The sequence below is a fragment of the Pogona vitticeps genome, chromosome 4 (assembly GCF_051106095.1).
Source record: "Pogona vitticeps strain Pit_001003342236 chromosome 4, PviZW2.1, whole genome shotgun sequence".
In the NCBI taxonomy this organism is placed as follows: domain Eukaryota; kingdom Metazoa; phylum Chordata; class Lepidosauria; order Squamata; family Agamidae; genus Pogona; species Pogona vitticeps.
The window spans coordinates 209,044,927-209,066,027 of record NC_135786.1 but is presented as its reverse complement, the minus strand read 5'-3'; the positions used below and the strand labels follow the sequence as shown (position 1 = coordinate 209,066,027).

At 41.2% G+C, this 21,101-nt stretch overlaps 1 protein-coding gene across 2 annotated transcripts in view; it reads left to right on the top strand.

Annotated features, from left to right (window-relative positions):
• CNGB3 (cyclic nucleotide gated channel subunit beta 3) overlaps positions 1–16,133 on the top strand; it is a 73,837-nt gene extending 57,704 nt beyond the window's left edge. Inside the window, exons 11-18 of one of the 2 annotated variants that reach the window (XM_072999091.2) lie at positions 1,394–1,535; positions 3,126–3,285; positions 4,656–4,753; positions 6,878–6,961; positions 9,446–9,564; positions 12,431–12,577; positions 14,073–14,235; positions 15,405–16,133. In XM_072999091.2, the coding sequence (XP_072855192.2) occupies positions 1,394–1,535; positions 3,126–3,285; positions 4,656–4,753; positions 6,878–6,961; positions 9,446–9,564; positions 12,431–12,577; positions 14,073–14,235; positions 15,405–15,833 (1,342 nt within the window). In that variant the 3' untranslated portion in view covers positions 15,834–16,133. Of the gene's footprint in view, positions 1–1,393; positions 1,536–3,125; positions 3,286–4,655; positions 4,754–6,877; positions 6,962–9,445; positions 9,565–12,430; positions 12,578–14,072; positions 14,236–15,295 lie in introns of both variants that reach the window. The other variant, XM_072999093.2, reaches the window with a different exon arrangement.
• Positions 16,134–21,101: the final 4,968 nt, after the last annotated feature.

The window sequence follows — 21,101 nt, the reverse complement described above, 5'->3', positions numbered from 1 at the left end:
CAAGTCAAATTGCTGTAAGTTCAGCAACAGGATAACATGGAACATGACAGCCAGCATGGCATGGTGTTTAGAGTATTGGATGGTGATCTGCAAGATCCAAGCGCAAGTTCCCACTCCACTTTAAAAGTTATCGTACTTATTAAAGTATTTATTATTTCTATACCACCCCATTAGTGCAATGCACTATTCTGGGTGGTTAAAAAACTAAAAGTGAACAATAAATAAACACAAAATAACTCAAACCATCATAAGAGAAGAAATAGATATATCAAACTAAAACTAGAAAGTGCAATGCTTCTTAGTGGCAGGCAGTGGGGGAAAAACTTCCTTGGTGAGACCTTGTAATGCAAAATTCATAATCAGCTTGCAGATGCTGATTGGTGATATATCTTTAAATACCCCAATGAAAATGGAAAAAGTGGCTCTCGGGTTGTCCTCCAAGCATCTGGTCTGTTGTGCTGATGCAGACACAATTCCAAGAATGCTACTCAACAAAGATGAGTAATGTCCATGGAGGCAGATGAACATGACTGCTGGTGAAAGCTTCAATATGGTCATTGTTGTTCTTGTCTTAGACTGCAGTGCTGGAGGGGTCCTTATGGGGCACTGAGTCCGGCCTCTGTTCGAGAGGCACAAATAACCTAAAACACTGAGCTATCCAGCAGTTTTGTAATGTCTTAGCATCAATCTTTTGGATTGTGCTGAATTTTGCGCATGTTGGTAAATTCTAATAAAAAACAAATTAAGGCAAAGTGTACATAAACATGGGCAGATTAGTCAGTTCCTCTCTTTCACACACATGGACTGAATGCAAGTTCACCTATTTTTTCACTTTGTAACACAGGCTGAACCACCCTATTGTTCATGCTGAAAGGATTGTCTGCCTTAAAGCAAGCCGGTCTCTTGTCGGAATAACAGCCATACAGATAGTGTCCTAGCATCGTCTCACTGACAGATCTGACATTACCAGAGACAGACAAAACACCTGACATTTTCTGACTTTCGGAACGAGAGCCATGTAAGCTGTCTCTCGAATGAACTTTTTAGAAAGGATATATTTAATGGAGTGATCAATAATCTCTCTTGATGTGTTCATGAACAGTTTTATATGTCTGACATATTTCAGGAGAGGAAATCTGAAGCGATGACTGCTGGAGGCCCAAACATACTTTCCAGACTTCAGCGACAAGTCATGCTTTGCTCCTTTTCTACAGAAATAACTGTATTCAGTTTATTACATGGCTTACTGTTCTGGATTTGTAGAAAAATGACATTAAGATGCTACTTTTCCTAAAGTACTTTTTAAAAAAGTATTACACATCTGAAAGTTGTGTTTTGTATTCTAAATCTTTGTGGAAAAATAGTGGCATCAATAATTGTTTCGTATCTACAGGTACCTAAGATGCTACTATTGGGCAGTTCGAACGTTAATTACTATTGGTGGACTTCCAGAACCAGTGACCATGTTTGAAATCATCTTTCAGCTTTTGAATTTTTTCACGGGAGTTTTTGTATTCTCCAGCTTGATTGGTCAGGTAAAGAAAAAATAGCAGCTTTGTTTGCTTTGTAATTTATTATATTACTTATAATGAAATAAGTTTATGGACATTGATATTTTAAGGCACAAACATATAATTCCCAGCCAACAGATTACTAGCCATATTGGTTGAGCAGGAGGGAAATTGACACCTTTGGGGTAGAAGAGGCAAGTACGTGGCCTATATACCCATCAGTTGTTGCTTTATTTGAAATGTGTATATCTTAAATTGCAAAACAGAAAAATCTTATGGTTGACTTCAAAGGCTGATATTCAGTTTTACAAGACAGTTTGGAATACTGAGATAAACTCAATTGCCCAAATCCTTTTCATTTTAATAACATGCACAACGATAGCACATGTAGCCCCCCAGCCCCCACACTGGTCTTTGTACAAAGGAATATTGATACACATGAAATATTTGTTCTTCAACAAGGCAATCTCCTACTTATGCAACTGGGAGCTAGAGATGCTATGGCACATTCCAACCATGGGATGGTTATAATTTACATGCTCGAACAAGTTTCTGCTCCATGTTAGCCCCTTCATATTCATTTCATGTGGTTCCCTTTTAACCATCATCATCTTAGAACTATAGGGATCCTATGGATCATCTAGTCCAACACCTGTCAAGGAGGGATCATGGGGAATCGAACTCCCAATTTCTGGCTCCAGAGCCACTGAGGCGGTAAAGTTAGATTTAGCCCTTTAGGAAGAGGGGCATTCTTTTAATTGTAGGCATTGTGTGAACAGATGTAAACAACATCCTATTGGAGATCCAGCTACTAGCTCTGTACAGATGTTGCTGCCCTTTTAACAAATAGAAAACAACTGGATTAAAAACTTCCAGAACAAATTTATTGCATTCTGCAAGTGGGGTGTATTTTTCTCCTAGCCTGTGTAACATATCGGGACAACAAAAATTCCCGTGTTGCTTCTTTTGGGAGAAAACATGATGCTGAGAAGCAGGCATGACACACTTGGGGTTTCAGAAGGCTGGCCTCATTTGCGTCACAATGGAATTCACAGTGAGTTCAAGAAATACAAGATGTGTCCATTTAAACCTCTTCCTAGGCCTAACCCTAATCACAGCCCTAATCTTCTGCTGACCCTTAATATATAGTAGAATTTATCTGGTGATTAAAACACCCCACAACTCACTCAGTCCAAGTATGTTTTTAAAAATTCTTGTGAATGAGGATCAAAGGTGTATATAATGGGGGGGGCACAAATTTAATCAGCAAGTAAAAGCAAGCTACATAAATTTAGGAGATGCAAGCTTCTTATTGGGGAGAAATAGAAAGAAGAAAAAGGAAGAGGAGAGAAAGGGAGGAGGCAGCTTTGAAGGATGTGGAGAAGAGAAAGGGAAAAGAACCAATGCATGGAAGTAAAGAATGTACAAAATAAAACAACCCTCCCGGTGAGGGGGGAAATGTTCCCCAGTTACCTTGCTGGCTGGGAAAAAAATTCAATAATGGCAATGCAGCATGTTATTGGAAATTTATGCAAAGACTGAACAGGGAAAAACTGAGGGAACATTTGCCTGGTTTGTTCAGGGCCTGTGTATGATAATGGTTGATATTTGCAGATGCGAGATGTCATTGGAGCAGCCACAGCAGGACAGAATTACTACCGTGCTTGCATGGACAACACTGTCTCATATATGAACACTAACACAATTCCAAGAATTGTTCAGAACCGTGTTCGAACTTGGTATGAGTATACATGGGATTCGCAAGGAATGCTGGGTAAGAATTTAAATTTTCTCTTTCAGATTTTCAGATTCGATTTTTCTCTTTCCACTGGAAATATCCATATCATTTAACTTATTTTAAAGTGAATTAGAAACTGGTGGTGGTGATTACTAATTCATTTCATTTAAATAGCTCATCAATTTCAAATGATATAAACTGTACTGGGAAAAAAAGCACAAAATCACTCCATAATACACGTAAATTGCAACTTTGATCTGTGGGGCAACACAAAGTCTAGTACAATTTTTGTAAAGTGTTTCTTTTAAAAATAAAGTTTAACAAACTTCTGTCCTTCCTTAATGTTTATTGTAAATTTTATGGGGTGATATCATCTCTTCATGTAATTCCTATACAGTGGTGCCTCGCTTAACGAGTGCCTCGTTTAGCGATGAATTCGCATAACGATGTGTTTTTAAGAAAATAATATGCACCGTATAACGATGTTTCCTATGGGCGATTTTCGCTTAGCGAAGTTTGGGACCATGCTTCGCATAACGAATGCGATTTTAGGTCCCCTGCTTCACTTAATGATGTTTCTTTTTTCAATTTAAAAAGTGTCTTAGAAGGGTCCAAAACGGTTCTAAATGCTTGGATTCGTTAGAGGACCCCCTAAGTCGTGTGCAAACCTGATTTGGCTTTGATCTGACTTTTCGTTAATTTATGGTGAATTTTTTTTTCGGCCCATAGGAACCAATGGACCTGTCAAAATCTGACAGTTCCATGCTTTCCTATGGGGGAGAAAACAATTCACCATAAATTAACGAAAGTTCAGATCAAAGCCAAATCAGGTTTGCACACGACTTTGGGGGTCCTCTAACGAATCCAAGCATTTAAAATAGTTGCTGAGTCTTCGTTAATTTTTTGTGAATTTTTTCTTCCCCCATAGGAACCAGTGGAGCTGTCAGATTTTGACAGCTGTCAAAAGTTGGGGGGGGGAAATTCACCATAAATTAACGAAAAGTCAGATCAAAGCCAAATTAACTGTTGCATCCGTTTTAGAGGGTGCAGAAGCTAATGCAAGCATTTAAAACCATTTTGACCCTTTTATGACACACTTAAATTTACAAAAATTGACTTCGCAAAGCCATTGAAATGCATTGAGTCAGCTTCAATACATTCCAATGGAGGAATCATGGCATCATTTAACGATGTTTCCTATGGGTTTTTTCGCTTAAGGACGGCAATCCGTGCCTATTGGAACGGATTAACCGGTTTCCAATGCATTCCTATGGGAAATGGTGTTTCACATAACGATGTTTCACATAACTTTTTTTTTTAACTAATTAAAATCGTTATGCGAGGCACCACTGTACCTTAAAAAATATGGTTTTATGACTTTGTTGTTGTTTTGTACTGTTTTCCAGATGAATCTGAATTACTGGAGCAGATGCCTGGGAAAATGCATCTAGACATTGCAATTGATGTGAACTTTACCATTGTTAGTAAAGTTGATTTATTTAAGGTAAGTAGATTTTTGTGTATTCCGACATGTAGGATTGGCAAAATGTTTGCTTGTTGACTGAACAGTCCTTCCACAAAATTTGGAAACAAGGATGGATTATGCCTGTTCGTTCATTTAGTCGTTTAGTCGTGTCCGACTCTTCGTGACCCCATGGACCAGAGCACGCCAGGCCCTTCTATCTTCCACTGCCTCCCAGAGTTGGGTCAAATTCATGTTGATTGCTTCGCAGACACTGTCCAGCCATCTCAATCTCTGTCATCCCCCTCTCCTCTTGCCTTCACACCTTCCTAACATCAAGGTTTTTTCCAAGGAGTCTTCTCTTCTCATGAGATGGCCAAAGTACTGGAGCCTCGGCTTCAGGATCTGTCCTTCCAGTGAGCACTCAGGGTTGATTTCCTTTAGAATTGATAGGTTTGTTCTCCTTGCAGTCCAGGGGATTCTCAAGAGCCTCTTACAGCACCACAATTCAAAGGCATCAATTCTTCGGCGGTCTGCTTTCTTTATGGTCCAGCTCTCACTTCCATACATCACGACAGGAAAAACCATAGCTTTGACTATTCGGACTTTTGTTGGCAATGTGATGTCTCTGCTTTTTAAGATGCTGTCAAGGTTTGTCATCGTTTTCCTCCCAAGAAGCAGGTGTCTTTTAATTTCGTGGCTGCTGTCTCCATCTGCAGTGATAATGGAGCCCAGGAAAATAAAATCTGTCACTGCCTCCATATCTTCCCCTTCTATTTCCCAGGAGGTGATGGGACCAGTGGCCATGATCTTAGTTTTTTTTCATGTTGAGTTTAAGACCGTTTTTTGCACACTCCTCTTTCACTCTCATTACAAGGTTCTTTAATTCTTCCTCACTTTCTGCCACTAGGCGATATATTGTTAAACAGCAACATCTGCAACCAGAGAATCACTCAGAATGGACTCCATTGAATGAGGGACTATGTGTTCCTCTAGCCATTAGCTCTGCAGTACTCAGCCTGATGAGAAGTCCTGCTGGATTTGAAAGCTAAGCAGCGTCTATTTTTAAGCTATTAGTGAACTTGGAAGATTATCACCCACCCTTGTTTTTGAAGTATTTCTTAATGAAAATTACCAAGGGAAGGATGGGGAACATTCATCCCTCCAGATGTTTTGGTCAACAATGTTAATAAGTCACACCCACACAGCATGGCCAAAATTACAAGACGGTGGGAACAGAAGTTCTCTTGTATGGTCTACTGCCTGGCATACCCTGTTTTCCCGAAAATAAGACCTAACCTGAAAATAAGCCCTAGTATGATTTTTCAGGATGCTCGTAATAGAAGCCCTACACCCAAAATAAGCCCCAGTTAAGTGAAAACCCGCCCTCCACCCTTGTGCAGCAACCAGAAGAAGATGACATGACTGTATTTGAACAAATGTAGATTGTTGTACATGAAAAAAAATAAATCATTTCCCCTTGAAAATGAGTCCTAATGCATTTTTGGAGCAAAAATTAATAGAAGACCCTGTCTTATTTTCGGCGAAACACAGTATTATAACTGTCAATTCCTATGATCCAGACATGAAGATTAGACTTAATTGTTTTATAATTTTTTTACTTTTTCCTAGTAATGTGTAATAGCGGGCAAAAGCCTGTTGTGTAACTTTGTATTGGCATAACTCAGGTCAGGAGTAGGAAACACTGAATTTACTCTAAATAAAAGCTTCTTATCTTCCCCCTTGTTTTAGGTTGCAAGGTTCCTTATGGCTCCCTTTTGCCCTGGGGAAGTCTTTGGGAGCCTCATTATGTCTGTGTGTTTTGGTGGGGGAGAGCCTTTAAAAGTAAAAAATTGCTGCTGGACCACTGCCACTGGGTTTGAAATTAACAGCATCTGTTGGGCAGCTTTTTCCCCCCAAAGCTTCCCTCCTTCTGTCCCAAGGCTCCCAAGGGCTTCATCATAGTAAAAGCAAGCCTACGGAAGCCTTGGAACCTATAACAGTGGAGGATAAGAAGCTTTTAGTTAGTGTAAATCCAGTGTTTCCAGCATCTGATCCAGGCTGTGCTAACACAAAGTTAAGCCAAGAGGATTTTGCCCGTTATGAATAATCTTATCACTATAATTTTGATGATCATTATTATGATTTTCTTTTTTCAAAAACCAGGGATGTGATAACCAAATGATCTGTGATATGTTGGTCAGACTGAAATCCATTGTGTACTTACCTGGTGATTTTGTCTGCAAAAAGGTGAGTTCGTCCACTTCTTTTGCAAATGCAAGAATAATAACAGCATTAAAAGACAAGTTCAGCTATAGGTCAAGAATAAAATTGGAACAAAATTAACCTTGAGTGAATTACATAGCACAAAAATAATTACAGGGCAGTGTGCATTCATAATAATGTGCTCTCAGATTTCAAACCTGGTTCAGAGAATGTGGATTTTATTACTTATATGAACATCCTTTTTACAAATTAGAGTATGAATAATTGTAGTAATTAAATATGAGTTATCTGTATCCCAACATGGGACTTCAGTGTTTAAGTAAAATGTTGCAGGCACAAAACCGCATGTAAATTTATACACAACGGAGCATCTGAGACTTAACTGTACAGTTCTCTGATTCTCACTCTAAAAAGTTTTAGATACACAAATTACAATACTCTATGTTCTGCCAATAAATAATTAGTATTACAATATTCATGCATTTTGTAATAGCCAACACAGCAAAGTCAGCCGTTTTCTTACTGTGGTTCAAACTACATCGAATGTTAAATATATGGCTCAGTGTTGCATTGCATTATCTATTTAGCTGTAGATAGCATTCCCTGCTGGTATGAATGTGGTTTAGGACTACGACCATTGCACATAAACAACAAGGTTAACCCTTACCTTCTGTACCAGTGTCACTATGACTACTGGATAGCTCAGTGGTTTAAGTCATTGGCTGCAGAGCCAGAGGTTGGGAGTTTGATTCCCAACTGTGTCTACTTAACAAAAGCTGGGACTCAATGATCCATAGAGTCCTTTCCAGCTCTACAGTTATAAGATAATGATGATGATGATGGGAATGGGGAAAACCTTTTCCAATTATTGGGCCAGGTATCCAAGGTTTTTTTTTTTTGTGCCAATGGGAGGTTTACACCCAGAGCATTTGATAGGTGGTGAGGAGGGGATAATTTTCATTAGAAATGCAAAAAGTGGCATGAAATTAAATAAACTCATGCAGCCATGGTCTCGGTCTTGATTGCTGCACACTGCTTAAAGGACATAAATCATGCGTGTTAAGTACTTACACACAATTAATGTCACATTTAGCTTGGTTCCAAGATTGAGAGGCAATTTAAACATTCACCTGTGCTTGAGATTCTCTGTAATTCAGTATCTACTATGTGCCAGGCTACTGAACCATACTAACAATGTAAACGATAACTACGCTCCATTTTTATTGCAACTTTTATTCTATATCATACTAGATAACTTTGATTGGGATACATATATCATGAACTCAGCCATTACTGTTGTATTTGTCCAGGTATAATTGGCTTCATTTGAATGCTAATCAGTTCACAAATAAGCTGGTAAATATGCAAGAAACAGCAGATGCTTTGGTTGGTTGATTATTCTTGATTTCCCCTTTGAAATTATGCAAATCACGCATTAAGAAAATAATTAAAATGCTGATTTACTTTTGAATGTGCAGTGTTTCATTTGTTTGGGTGGCTGGTGCTGTGAATGTCTTGGAGAATGCAAGAGGTAAGGAGAGTAAAAGGGATGCTTTTAATAGAGCAACATCTATTGGGGGAGAGTTTGCTCACTCCTACAAAAAGGAGATCTGTGAAGGTTAAAAGCTTTCAGCACCTTCCAAAGAAAACCTAGTGACAAGCTAGGGTCATAAAAGTTAATCTAACTCCTTTGATCCGTCTCAGAATTCAGAATCCAGTTCTGTGTTGTGCATACATTAAGCATGAGACATATGCTTAGCGTATGTACAGTATTCTGTAATGTGCATACGTCAAGCATTAGACATATAACAGGTGGACCTCTCAAAGTCTGTATGTATATATCTCTCACATGTTTAAATGCCCCTTTGTGGACAATTATCACATTTTAAAGTTCATTGAATTAGATTGCTAACTGGTAAACCCCAGTGACAAATATCCTTCCGTGCATCCAGCTATTTAGATCGTGATTATCTGGGTCTTGTTGTGCTCAGGAACACTCACCAAATCCCCATCAATTCAGTGGAGCTACTCTAGTTGTGATGAGCAACTGCTGAAGCCAGCACCAGAATTACTTAATGAGCACTCAGTGTGCAAGTCAACACATTCATGAATACTAGAACGGTGTCAAAAACAAGCATTCTAGACATGGAGCTAACCATGAGCCTCTTGGGCCAGTAGCTATATTCCAGCCTAACTTACTCTCCCACCATGATTGGGAGAATAAAAAGGGAGGATGCACCATAAATAATGTCATACTTAGGACTGGAATGTTTTTGGCAAGTGGCTGAGCTGAATAAATCCTGGAAATTTTAACTATATGATTCAAAAAAGATGTTTTGTTTTATCAATGCTGTGAACAAGAAGAGCTCAGTTAGTGGGAAGTTCACTAAGTGAGGAGAAAAAAGGCTTTAAATTAACCATCTATCGGACAGCTGTTGCTGCTGAGATGACACTGTTATAATAACCATCATCATAACCTGCAGTGTTTTCTTTGATGTATGCCTCTAGGGGGAAATTGGTAGAGAAATGTACATCATTAAACAAGGTGAGGTTCAAGTACTCGGAGGTCCTGATGGCACCAAAGTCTTGGTCACCTTGAGAGCAGGAGCTGTATTTGGAGAGATCAGGTATTGTTCTGTTGCTTTGGATAAATCACTGTTTCGTGAAATGACCAGATCTATTTTGCCTTTATAAATAATGCTGCTCTTACAAACATTCTATGGAATACAATGACTTGCATATGAAAATGACCCATCAAAGATAAATCAGAAAATTGCATATTCCTTATGGTGAGTCAAGATTTTCTTTTCAACAGTGCAACTTCCTCAGAGATAAGTGACTTGACTGTTAGAGTTTCCCATTGAATGCATTGGGACTCTTCCAGGAAATTGCACTGGTGGATTTGGGCTCTCTGAGAAACTTTAAGAAAAGTATTTGTGAGCTGCCTGTATGTGGACTAGTAGGAGCTGTTGGCATTCTGTTCAACACAATTGGCATCCTTTCACAGCCACAAGGGGAGCTACAAGCAGAGGATAAATTTAAACCTGGCACATTGCTATTTCCTTCCTTGCCAAGTGGAAAGCAGGATTGCCAGCGGGAGATTAACAATAGCAGGATGGCAGCTGGAACAGAATTGTGTTCCAGTTTATCCCATGCAAGAGAGAAGCACCTGGATCTCCCTGCTGCACAACTTTGTCTTCTGGCAGGTTTCAGCAGAAAGAGCCTGGGCTCTAAACCAGCCCCAGCCTTTGCCAAAATAGAATGTTTCACAGATTTTGCAGAGTGATGCTTAGAAAACCCAAGAGAGCTTCATATTTAAAGGGAGGGGCCATTGAAGGGAACCACAGATTTCCATTATTATTTGGCTTAACACTTTCTCCATCTTTATTCTCACGTCATTCACAATTCCCTTACATATGCCGTTTACTTATAATTTTCATCTATGCTTTGTGTCGAATAGTTGATTAATGCCATGGTCTGCTTCTTGCTTCATCTGTTGCAATTTTTTTCTATCATCTGTCCATGAGCCAGATGAACTGGCTGTTCTCATAAACAAGTAGTTGAGCAACACAATTGCAACAGTGATAACAATTCCCTGCCTTCTTTGTGGTACCTTTTGCCATCTTACGTCTCATCCTCTGTCCCTATGCCTGCTGAACTAACTATTCTCACCATCTTTCACAAACATTCCACCATGGATGTTGGTAAGCCTTGGGACCCATGTCTCAAGTCCAAGTCTGAGTCTCAGACACCAAGGCCCAAGTCTGAATCTTTGGTACCAAGCCCCAAGTCGGCGTTGCGAGCCACTTGCCCTGTCCCCTAAGGCTTCATACTCAGGACTTGGTACCAAACACTTGGGCCTCCCACTGCCCACCACTAACCTGCCTGCTGCGGTTGCCTCCATTCAGGATCCAGGCCGCTGCCTCCCTCAATGCTTGTGCTGACAAGCTGATAGGCCAGCATAGGGTCTGAAGCAGGAGGAAGGCAGGGGGGCTTTCATAGAAATGCTCTAGACTACTGTACTCCAAGGTAGGTTCTCAGACTCGCCTCTTCCTGTAAGTCTTCCTAGTGATGCTCTATGGCAGGCTAAAGCATCACCAGGACAACTTGCAGGAATAGGCAGGTTGGAGGATTTGCCCTTTGACTACAGGCAGCTAGAGCATCACCATGAAAAGCCCTCTGACATGCTGCATTTGAAGATGGTGGTGGCAGGAGCAGGTAGGTCAGCGGGGATGGGGGGGCATAGGGATTTGGCAACACAATTCAGACAAATGGATCCAAGTCACAAGTTGAGTCGCCCGTCACCCCAGAAACCCCAAAATTGAGTCCAAGGCAAGTCACAGGTGTGACCTAAATCTGCAAGTTGCAGGTCCCCACTTCTGCATTCCATTAACACTTAATCCAGCAGCTGACCTATTGGTCTGCAGCAAAGTCAGAAGGAACTGAAACAGGCAAGAACATGTGGTAGGGGGACATAGGGTGTGACTACTCTGGAAATTGTTCTGACTCAGCTTTGCTGCAATTTGATTTCCAATCCGTATTACATTTGAAATTGCTCACGCAGGGGCTGCGGATTGATTCAGGAGTTCACCACTCACATTGGATGTGATGTGAGTTGCATTCCAGCCCATAACGCCCCTTTCTCTCCTTCATTCCTCTGGACCAGCCTCTGCTGATCCTCTTATGGTTCTCTGTGAAGCTGCTTTCTCACTTAAAACTTCAGATTACTATATTTCTCAAAAACATTTCTATAGAAATATAACATGGAAAGGTACTTAACAGTCTCAGAGTACCTAATATCAGAAGTTTGAACAGTAAAACAGGAAAAAGGTGATTTTAATGACACTTTTAGACCTGTCAATTAAGGGATTAACAACAGTAAGCTTTTGCTTCGCAACAAAAGGACCTTCCCACAAACACTGACAGGATCCAGGACTAGGACCTGATCCCCACATCCACCCCGCCCCAACCGGGCGTGAATATCATGCCCCAACTGCCTATGTCACCAAAACACTGCACACCTCGTATTTACAAGAGACTATCACAGTTAACTAGATGGGGGAAAGACAATTCAAATCATTCTGGCTTGAAAAAGTAGAAGCTGCCCAGCAGCAGAGGAGGGGGGAAGCCACTTTGGGAGCAAAAAGACCTGGACCAATTCAAAGCAGCCTTTGCATCATGCAGTCAGTAAAAAAAAAGTACTTCAGATTTGCCCACTTCATAAGCAGAGCAAATCTCGTGGCATTTGACCATATAGTCGCGCTCATAATCTTTTCAAATGTTTAACAAGACACCATTAACAAGACACACATTTTCCACGTCTGCAGAAGATAAGCTAGAAGGAGTAGATTGAATTTGCTAAAAGCTTATATTGAAGATTAGCAATAATATACTTTTAACTATGAGAGTAACCAAGCAAGATAGCAGATTTCTTGTGGTGCTGACGACTAAGGAAAAAAAAAATAAGACTGCCTATTTTCTTTGCCATTTCAGCCTCTTAGCAGCAAGTGGGGGAAATCGGCGGACAGCAAATGTGGTGGCCCATGGCTTTGCCAACCTTTTTATTCTTGACAAGAAGACTCTCAACGAAATCTTGGTGAACTATCCCGAGTCTGATAAGGTCTTAAGGAAAAAGGGAAAGTATGTCCTTCTGCAATAATATGGAATAATTATACACGGGGCTGACATATCTACACATGTGTAGATGTGTAGGTATTGCGTGCACATGCAGCTAAAGAAACATTTGCTCCTCACATGTATGTCTCATGATGGAGGGAGAGACCTTAAGAAGTCAAAAATTGCCACTGGATTACTGCTAGTGGGGTCAGGAGTGCTGCTTCCAAGCTGATGGTGATATTTTGGTTGCAAAGGCTTCCCCTCATCCAGAGCTTCCTCAAGGTGAAAAGGAGCCCTAGGGAAGTTGGGAACTTAAAAAGAAGGATAAGGTAAAGGTTCTCCTTGACAATTTTTGTCCAGTCGTGTTCGACTCTAGGGGGCAGTGCTCCTCCCCGTTTCCAAGCCATAGAGCCAGCGTTTTGTCCAAAAGACAATCTTCCGTGGTCGCATGGCTAGTGCGACTTAGACACGGGATGCTGTTACCTTCCCACCGAGGTGGTCCCTATTTATCTACTTGCATTTGCATGCTTTCGAACCGCTAGGTTGGCGGGAGCTGGGACAAACGACGGGCGCTCACTCCGTTGTGTGGATTCGATCTTACAACTGCTGGTCTTCTGACCCTGCAGCACAGGCTTCTGCGGTTTAGCCCGCAGCGCCACCATGTCCCTATAAAGGAGGATAGGAAGCTTTTAATTAGCATAAATTAAATGTTTCTCGTACCTGGTATTTATAGGCATAGAAACAGAGTCTGAAGCCAAGGATTGGTTTCTGGATCGATTTCTTCATTTGTCTCTGGGCAAGTATTGGGAAAGTTACTTTTTGATAACTTTTGGCTGCAGGATTCTGGGAGTTACAGACCTGAAAAGAATTTCTCCAAACCCTGTTCAAGGGGCAGTTGGAGGCATGGCCTCATTTAAACTTGTGAAAAATCTCACTGGGTTCAAGGATCTCTGGGTACAAGGACTCTGTGCATTTGTAACACTTCAGTTCTATAGGGCTGTTTGCTTACTCAGATATCTACTGATGAATCTTGCAAACACAATTTCACAAAATTAGTCTTTTTGTATTCGTCATTATATAACATACAAGATGAACAATTCTAACAGCAAAATGCTACAATTTGTGCACTCAACTCAACTCCTAGGCAACAACATCAGTATGGAAGTATTGCAAAGTGTCCCTTTGAATTTGAATTCAAATTCAGATAAAAATCCAAGACAGCTTCTTCAACTGGGTTCAGTGTGCAGTACCTGGCAAAAACAGCTCCACATGTGGAATCTTCAAAAGCCTAGAATAAAATATCAGTTCAATTGTACACGATTCATGAATCCGCTATGTGGATTTACCTCCTCCAACACAAACATATAGAAAATATATCTAACCCAAGTTGGCAAGGGCCTCAGCAGTCCAAGTGGCAATAGCATCTCCAGCTTCTTTGGCTCTCTTGCTCTTTCTGATTAACATGTTCTTTAACATGTTCTCTTTTTTTTCCCCTTTGTGTTCTTTCCTTATTCTCTAGAGCACTCATGAAGAAGACAGGCAAGCCGACTCAAGGACCAGCCCAACCTGTCAAAGGCTTCTCTTTGCTAACACAGAAAATAGAAGCACCCAAGATGTTCCAGGCCTTGCTTGGTGGGAAAGGGGGTGGCATGGCTGCCGTGATCAAGCTGAAAAGAGAACAGGTACAAAATCCCAAAGCGCAAAAGTCAGGGTGGGCTGCAGAGATAAGAAATAAGCAGGGAAATTAATACCTTGGGGGTATTGCAAATTAAAGGAGAAACCAAGAGTAAGGAATCTAATTTTTGCAAGGGTTCTTTCGGATGAAGCATTTACAGAGCTGCTGTGGGGTAGAGTCTGTGATTTGTAGTCCAAAAGAGCAACTTTTCCAGACTCCGTTGCTATCTGAGATGATGGCAGTGAATTGTGTGGCACAAAACACACAATTGCTGCAGTAGGACAACCTATCCTCATTTCCATTATGAGCGGAGAGAATACAGAGCCAAAATAGACAAGACACTCAGCTTTACCTTAAGAAGTAAAGGATTTCTGGTTATCCTCCAACACTGTTTCACAACTTTGCAAGTAGAACGCTTACTTGCGTTTCTTTGGTGATTGAGCATCAGGAGGTGACTGTCAGAACTTGGTTTGCATGTATTTTATGCCCATGAGGCAACTATGAAGAAGGCCTCTCTGGAATGATCACATTTTATCTGTTTCTGCTTATGAGTCCGTTGTCTTATCTGTTTCTGCTCATTCAGCCCTTTAGAGCAGTGGTCCCCAACCTTGGGCCTCTAGATGTTCTTGGACTTCAACTCCCAGAAATCCTGGCCATCAGAAGTGGTGGTGAAGGCTTCTGGGAGTTGTAGTCCAAAAACATCTGGAGGCCCAAGGTTGGGAGCCACTGCTTTAGAGTGAACAAGTCACTTTTTTATTGCCTTTCTTTTTCCAACTTGCCCTGTGAGTGCACAGAAGTGATTTTTGAGGAAGCAACAATGCCAGATGTTATCAAATGAGAGGCATTTTAAACAGGAAATTCACTTTTGGGCATTCTGAGCTCCTTTGCACAACTTCTCTGTAAAACCTGTGAAGGATTCTGGCTAAGCACAGCTCCAAGCCACACTGAAATGCATGTGGCCTCCTTGGTGGATTTTGTTCACCCTTTTCTCTGTAGGCAAGATCTAAAAGGTCTTGGGACCCCATCATGCAACCTTACTCAACAATACTTAATTGTTTTTGTTTCAGGAAGAAAAAGAAAGGGAAGAACAAGAAAAGAAAGAAAAAGAAGAACGAGAAAAGGCAGAAAAGGAAAAAAAGGAAAAGACAAGTTAATGTTTGGCTGTTTTTGTTTCAGGAAGAAAAAGAAAGACAGCAGCAAGAAATTCAAGCCAAAGAAGAACAAGCAAAGAAAGAAAAAGCAGAACAGGAAAAAGCAGAAGAAGAGAAAAAGAAAAAAACAGCAAAAGGCCAAAAGGAAAATGGTAAAGCAACGGTTCAGGCCAAGCCAGTAAAAGAAAATGTAGTGCCAGCTCCGGTCAGAGAAGCTCCAGACACGAAAGCTGAGCCACCTGCTCCTAAAGAAGAGGCCGGAGTCAAGAGTCAGCCACAACCATCATCACCACTGCCAGTATCAGCACCACCACCACCTCCTCCTCCTTCTCCTCGACCAACTCTGCTCAGAGGAATCACTAACCAATCTCTTATTATTAGCATGACGCCTTCCACTACACCCGGAGAAGGAGAAATTCTTACTGTTGAAGTCAAAGAGAAAAAGCAAGCATGACCAGAGGATGTTCGAGCTGTGCTGGGCATATGGGGAGATTTTTTTTCCTTCTGTAAAAATGTAGCTCTTTTCATACAATCATTTGCATGGTTAATAAATCCACAGACAGAGGAAGTGCTGGTGCTGGCAGACTACAGCAACTTCCATCTTGAATCAAACACAGTCATTGTGAGTGGTGGAAAAACAACTTTCTACAAGAGTGCACAGAAACAGTTTTTGGGGGAGGCAAGATAGATTGTAACTACAGTAGGGCCCTCTTGTCCATGGGATCAGTATCCGCTGATTCACTTATCCACAGTGTGAAAATATTAAAACTATTAAAAGAAAAATCTTAGAAAAATATTTTTAAAGATGAAGTTACCAAAACTGGCTACTAGAGGGAGCCAGAGACCATGATATGTATAACTTTTGCTAAAGAAATATATTTCCACAATGTCATTAAAAGAATTGGTCACTAGAGGGAGCAAGTGACCATGCTGTGTATAGTGTTTGCTATTAAAATAGCAATTTCTGAAGTTTTTCAGCATCTGTGGGGGAGGCTTGGAACCAATCCTCTGTGGATATGAGGGTCATGCAGTACAGGTTCCTAGAGTAAGGGTGCACTAAATGGTCAGAAACTTCAGGATTTGTTCTGCTTATAAAATGGGTGAATTTGAAGTATTTTTTACTGACCATATGATCAGCAAAAGCTGATTCAAATCAGTCCTACTCTTTTTGCTTCCAAAGTGGCTTCTTTTCCTGCCACTAAGGAGCTTCTACTTTTTCAAGCTGGAATGATTTGAACAGGCTTTTCCTTGTGTGATTAGTTGAGATGCGTTCTTGTAAAAGTGTTTGTGTGTGTCTATATGTGGTGTTTCAGTGATGTAGGCAGTTGCAGTGTGACGTTCAGGACCAGGGGAATACAACATCACATTCTCTCTTCTCTCCCGATAGTCCTACTTTTTTTTTTTAAGTATCTTGCATATATGAGATTAGCACTAGCTCTCCCTGTTACCTTATCTCTGGGTCTTATTTCCTGCATTTATGCTCCATAAAAAGATTGGGAAAGGTAGGACCAAGAAGGAAGGAAGGATTGGCAGAGGTGGGACCAGAGGAAGGAAGGAAAGAAGGAGGGATGTAGAATTCATACTGGATGTGATGAGTCACATCACATCCAGTATGAATTCTGACCTCCCAAATCAACCTACAGCCCCTATATGAGCACTGACTGCAAATTCAACTGTAACACAGTCTGCAAATCAAATAACAGCAAATATCTGTAGTTTAGAAAAAAATCACTCAGACTGGCCTTTGCCAATTACACTGGGATGCTATGGAAAGGGCTATTAATTAGATGAACACAGTCTTTTTATTTACTGATGTGTTTTACATGTGTGTTTTTTAACTTGCTGTATGCTCTGTTATGTTTTTAGCCATGTTTGTCATGAATTAGAAATATCTGTTAAGCAGCTTGGCTGAAATGTTACTGGGGAACCATAAATATAAACCATGCTTTAGAAGGTGAATGTAATATACCAGTCCTGTATGTTAATAACAATAATAGTCGCAGAATATTTATACAATTCATTCATTGTATCCAGTACTTATATCTCTTCATTTCTCATGTGCAAATTTCTCCATAATGGGAGCGAAGAGACCACATGTTGCTGCTGCTGCTTCCTTATTTCCTACCAGAGGCTGGGCATCATCATAACTATTATAATTTGGGATGTGGCTCCAAATCGTTGGCTGAAATCCCGTTGCCGTTACATCAGCAATGTAATTTTATACACAAATGCCATAAATTGAGATATATCCATAGGCATTATCTGTTGCAAGGAAATCAACCCCGAGTGCTCATTGGAAGGACAGATCCTGAAGCTGAGGCTCCAGTACTTTGGCCATCTCATGAGAAGAGAAGACTCCTTGGAAAAGACTTTGACGTTGGGAAAGTGTGAAGGCAAGAGGAGAAGGGGATGACCGAGGATGAGATGGTTGGACAGTGTCATCGAAGCGACCAACATGAATTTGACACAACTCCGGGAGGCGGTGGAAGATAGGAGGGCCTGGTGTGCTCTGGTCCATGGGGTCACGAAGAGTCGGACACGACTAAACGACTGAACAAACAAACATTATCTGTTGCATGCCAAGTCATGCGGCTCAGTAGGCGCCTCGTGGTGCAGTGGTTAAAACGCTGTACTGCAGCTAAAACTGTGCTCACGACCTGGGGTTCAAATCCCAGGTAGCCGGCTCAAGGTTGACTCAGCCTTCCATCCTTCCGAGGTCGGTAAAATGAGTACCCAGCTTGCTGGGGGGGCAATGTGTAGCCTGTATAATTAAAATTGTAAACCGCCCGGAGAGTGCTTGTAGCGCTATGGGGCGGTATATAAGTCCAATAAATAAATAAATAAATAAATAAATATGGAGATTTCTTAATGGAACCAATTCACTTCCGAAAGTTATGCTTTTTTGGGATCTGCAGAAATTCAGGCTACTATGTTATGTTATTTCCAGAGCAGTTTCCAAAGCTTTCTGGCCAGTATGTTTCTATTCCTTCTTGTGCTTCTTTTCCATTTAAATCATTGGCTTTAGCAGTCTGTATTTATCATTTTTCGTTACATGAACGAACTAGCCTACCTTTCTGCATTTTACATGTTTTATGTTTTTTCTGTCATTCGTCTTAGTGCTTCTTTGTCAGTCACACTCTTGATCTGAGAAATTCTTAGTGTTCTTTATGGGTTAAGGTCCATGACTCTATGACCCACACTCACTTAGAAGAAAATAAAAAAAGAGCAGATACCTGGAGACTAGTTCTTCGCTGTTGCAGCAAGCCCACCGAGTCCCACAACAAACTGCCTTAAAGGAAAGAAGACCTGTCACTCCTTGGCAAGCCTGGGGGCAGACGTGGAGAGTCAGTAGCTGAAGGACAACTGGCGTGTAATGAATGGAATGTGTGACTCTGAGGATGGATGGGTGGAAGTGCATGCTGGAGTCTCACGTATCGGGCGATCCTGGGAAAAAAAAGTGAGGCTTATTGTGAGTGTTTGGTAATGGGTGATTCCGGGAACTGTATCTGTTTGGGTGTAGGTGTTCCTGAGAAAGAAAGGGTATACAGTATAATATATATGGCTTGGTCATATATGTCCTGGGATAAGAAACGTGTCCATCTGTGCTTTCGGCTGGTGATTTCATACTGGTGTAATCAGTTTCCTGAGCCGATTTCTTCACAGCACCTAAAGTCCTCTCGCAAAGCATGGAAGAAACTCACGTAGCCCTTGGGGAGTGGCAAGATGGGGGAAAGAGCCCGTATTAGTCTCCCACTAGAGTCTCTTCCTTATGGCTTTCCATCCGGAGCCACTATTTCATTTAGAGCACCAAGCCTCCAGAGTAGCAGTCCCGTTTCGTTTCCTCCTTGGCTAATAAATCACTGCTGGCAGAAAGGTCACTTCCTCCCTAAGTGAGCTGTTTTAAATGCGATTGGTTGCTTTATGAGCCTTTTTTTTTGGCTCTAATGTCATCAGATTAGGGAGAGGATCCCAGGAAGAGGACATCAGTTAGTTCTGACACTAGATGTCCTTTCTCAGGAGCGCTTGAGTCTTAAATGTCTTTGGCAATGCTGCAACTCAGGAAAAAGTTGCTGTAGGACTACTAACATATTAGCAAATGTGCCCAATTTCTTGCTCATATAAATCAGGAGCTTGGAGTTCTGCCTTTTGTCCCATGCCTTGTGAGGGTAATTAATGCGACCGCAGCAGTTGTCCTTGTTCCTGGAAACACAGTTTCTGCATAAATGTCCACTGAGCAACTGGAATATTGAGCTAGAAGACAGATAAGCACCTCCTCTATAACAAATTTCATATACAGTGGTGTCTAGGCTTACAAATGTCCTGACTTACGATCATTTTGAGTTACAACCAGCTCCGGCTGCAAAATTTTGCTTTGACTTGAGGCCAGAGCTTCCAGTTATGAACAGAAAAAGGCAATAAATTCAAATTGCTAACCGTTGGTAGGTGAAGAGACTGCTTCTTCGTAGCTCTTTCGCCCCAACGGTTAGAGTGAGTGAGATTGGAGGAGGCTTCGGACTGCCTGGTAAGATAAGGTCTGCTTTCTGCTTTTAAAAAACTGTTCTGGGTGGGTTTTGCAGTGTGGTTTTGGGCTGGGGGGGTATGTTTCTGTGCTGTGATGGGTCTTGGCAGGTATTTTGGTATTTCCCCCCCATTTCCAATGGGTCTTGGGGGTTTTGCATACTTTTTGGATTCCTTCCCCATTTCCAATGGGTCTTGCAGAGTTTGCTTGCTTTTTTCTTTGCTTTTTTGCATTTCTGATGGGTCTTGCACACTTTGCCTGCTTACTGCTTTGCTTTTTTGCATTTCCAATGGGTCTTGCATGCTTTGCTTGCTTTTCTCCCCCTCCCCTTCAGATGGAATGAATTAATCATGTTTCCGATGGGTCTTGCAGTTATTTTTTTGGGGTGTGTGTGATTTTTTTCTTCGGCCAGAATGGATTAATTGCATTTCAAAGGGAAATGGTGCTTCGACTTACGACCATTTCAAGTTACGACTGGAGTTCTGGAACCAATTAAGTTTGTAAGATGAGGCACCACTGTACTCAGTGTCTTTTAAATCAAAGATACCCAGAGGTGTAGCCTAGCGATATCTGTTTTCACTTTCTTGGGCAAAACACTCTTTTTGCAATTGAGTCATGGGCCATCCTCTAGGCTTTAACCTAGGCTACCTGTTTAACACAGAGGTGAAAAGGAGGTGTCCTCTGTTCACTCTATCTACAAAAGCCAACTGGACTGACATTTTGACTCTTCAACCGTGGCATAGGAGAGGATCCTCCGTCACACATGGATACGTCAGATTAGCTTGGGAGATGCCACAGGGCATGCAGATCGCAGACACAAATCTTTCTACCAATCCCTTGCTGCCACTTCCCAGCTGAGGCAAAACCCCTTGTTTTAACTGCTCAGGACACCTTTTGCTTTCTCGAACTTTAGGTTAGGATGGTATCACAGGCATTTTTCTGTCTGATAAGAACGTTCTAACACCGTAGTAATTACAAGGTTAGATTACTCTGCATCAGTTTGTCCATGAATTTTGAAAAGGGTTCAGGTTCCATTAGACCATATTGGTCTAAATTACTGACACAGTGAAGATTCTTTTATGTACAGTATGCTTACTATAGAAACACTCAAGACAAAAATATGACTAATTATGAGAAGGGAATGTGCAACTCTTTCTCAATATCACCCAGGTTGAAGGTATGTCCAGAAGACAGCAGGGAAAC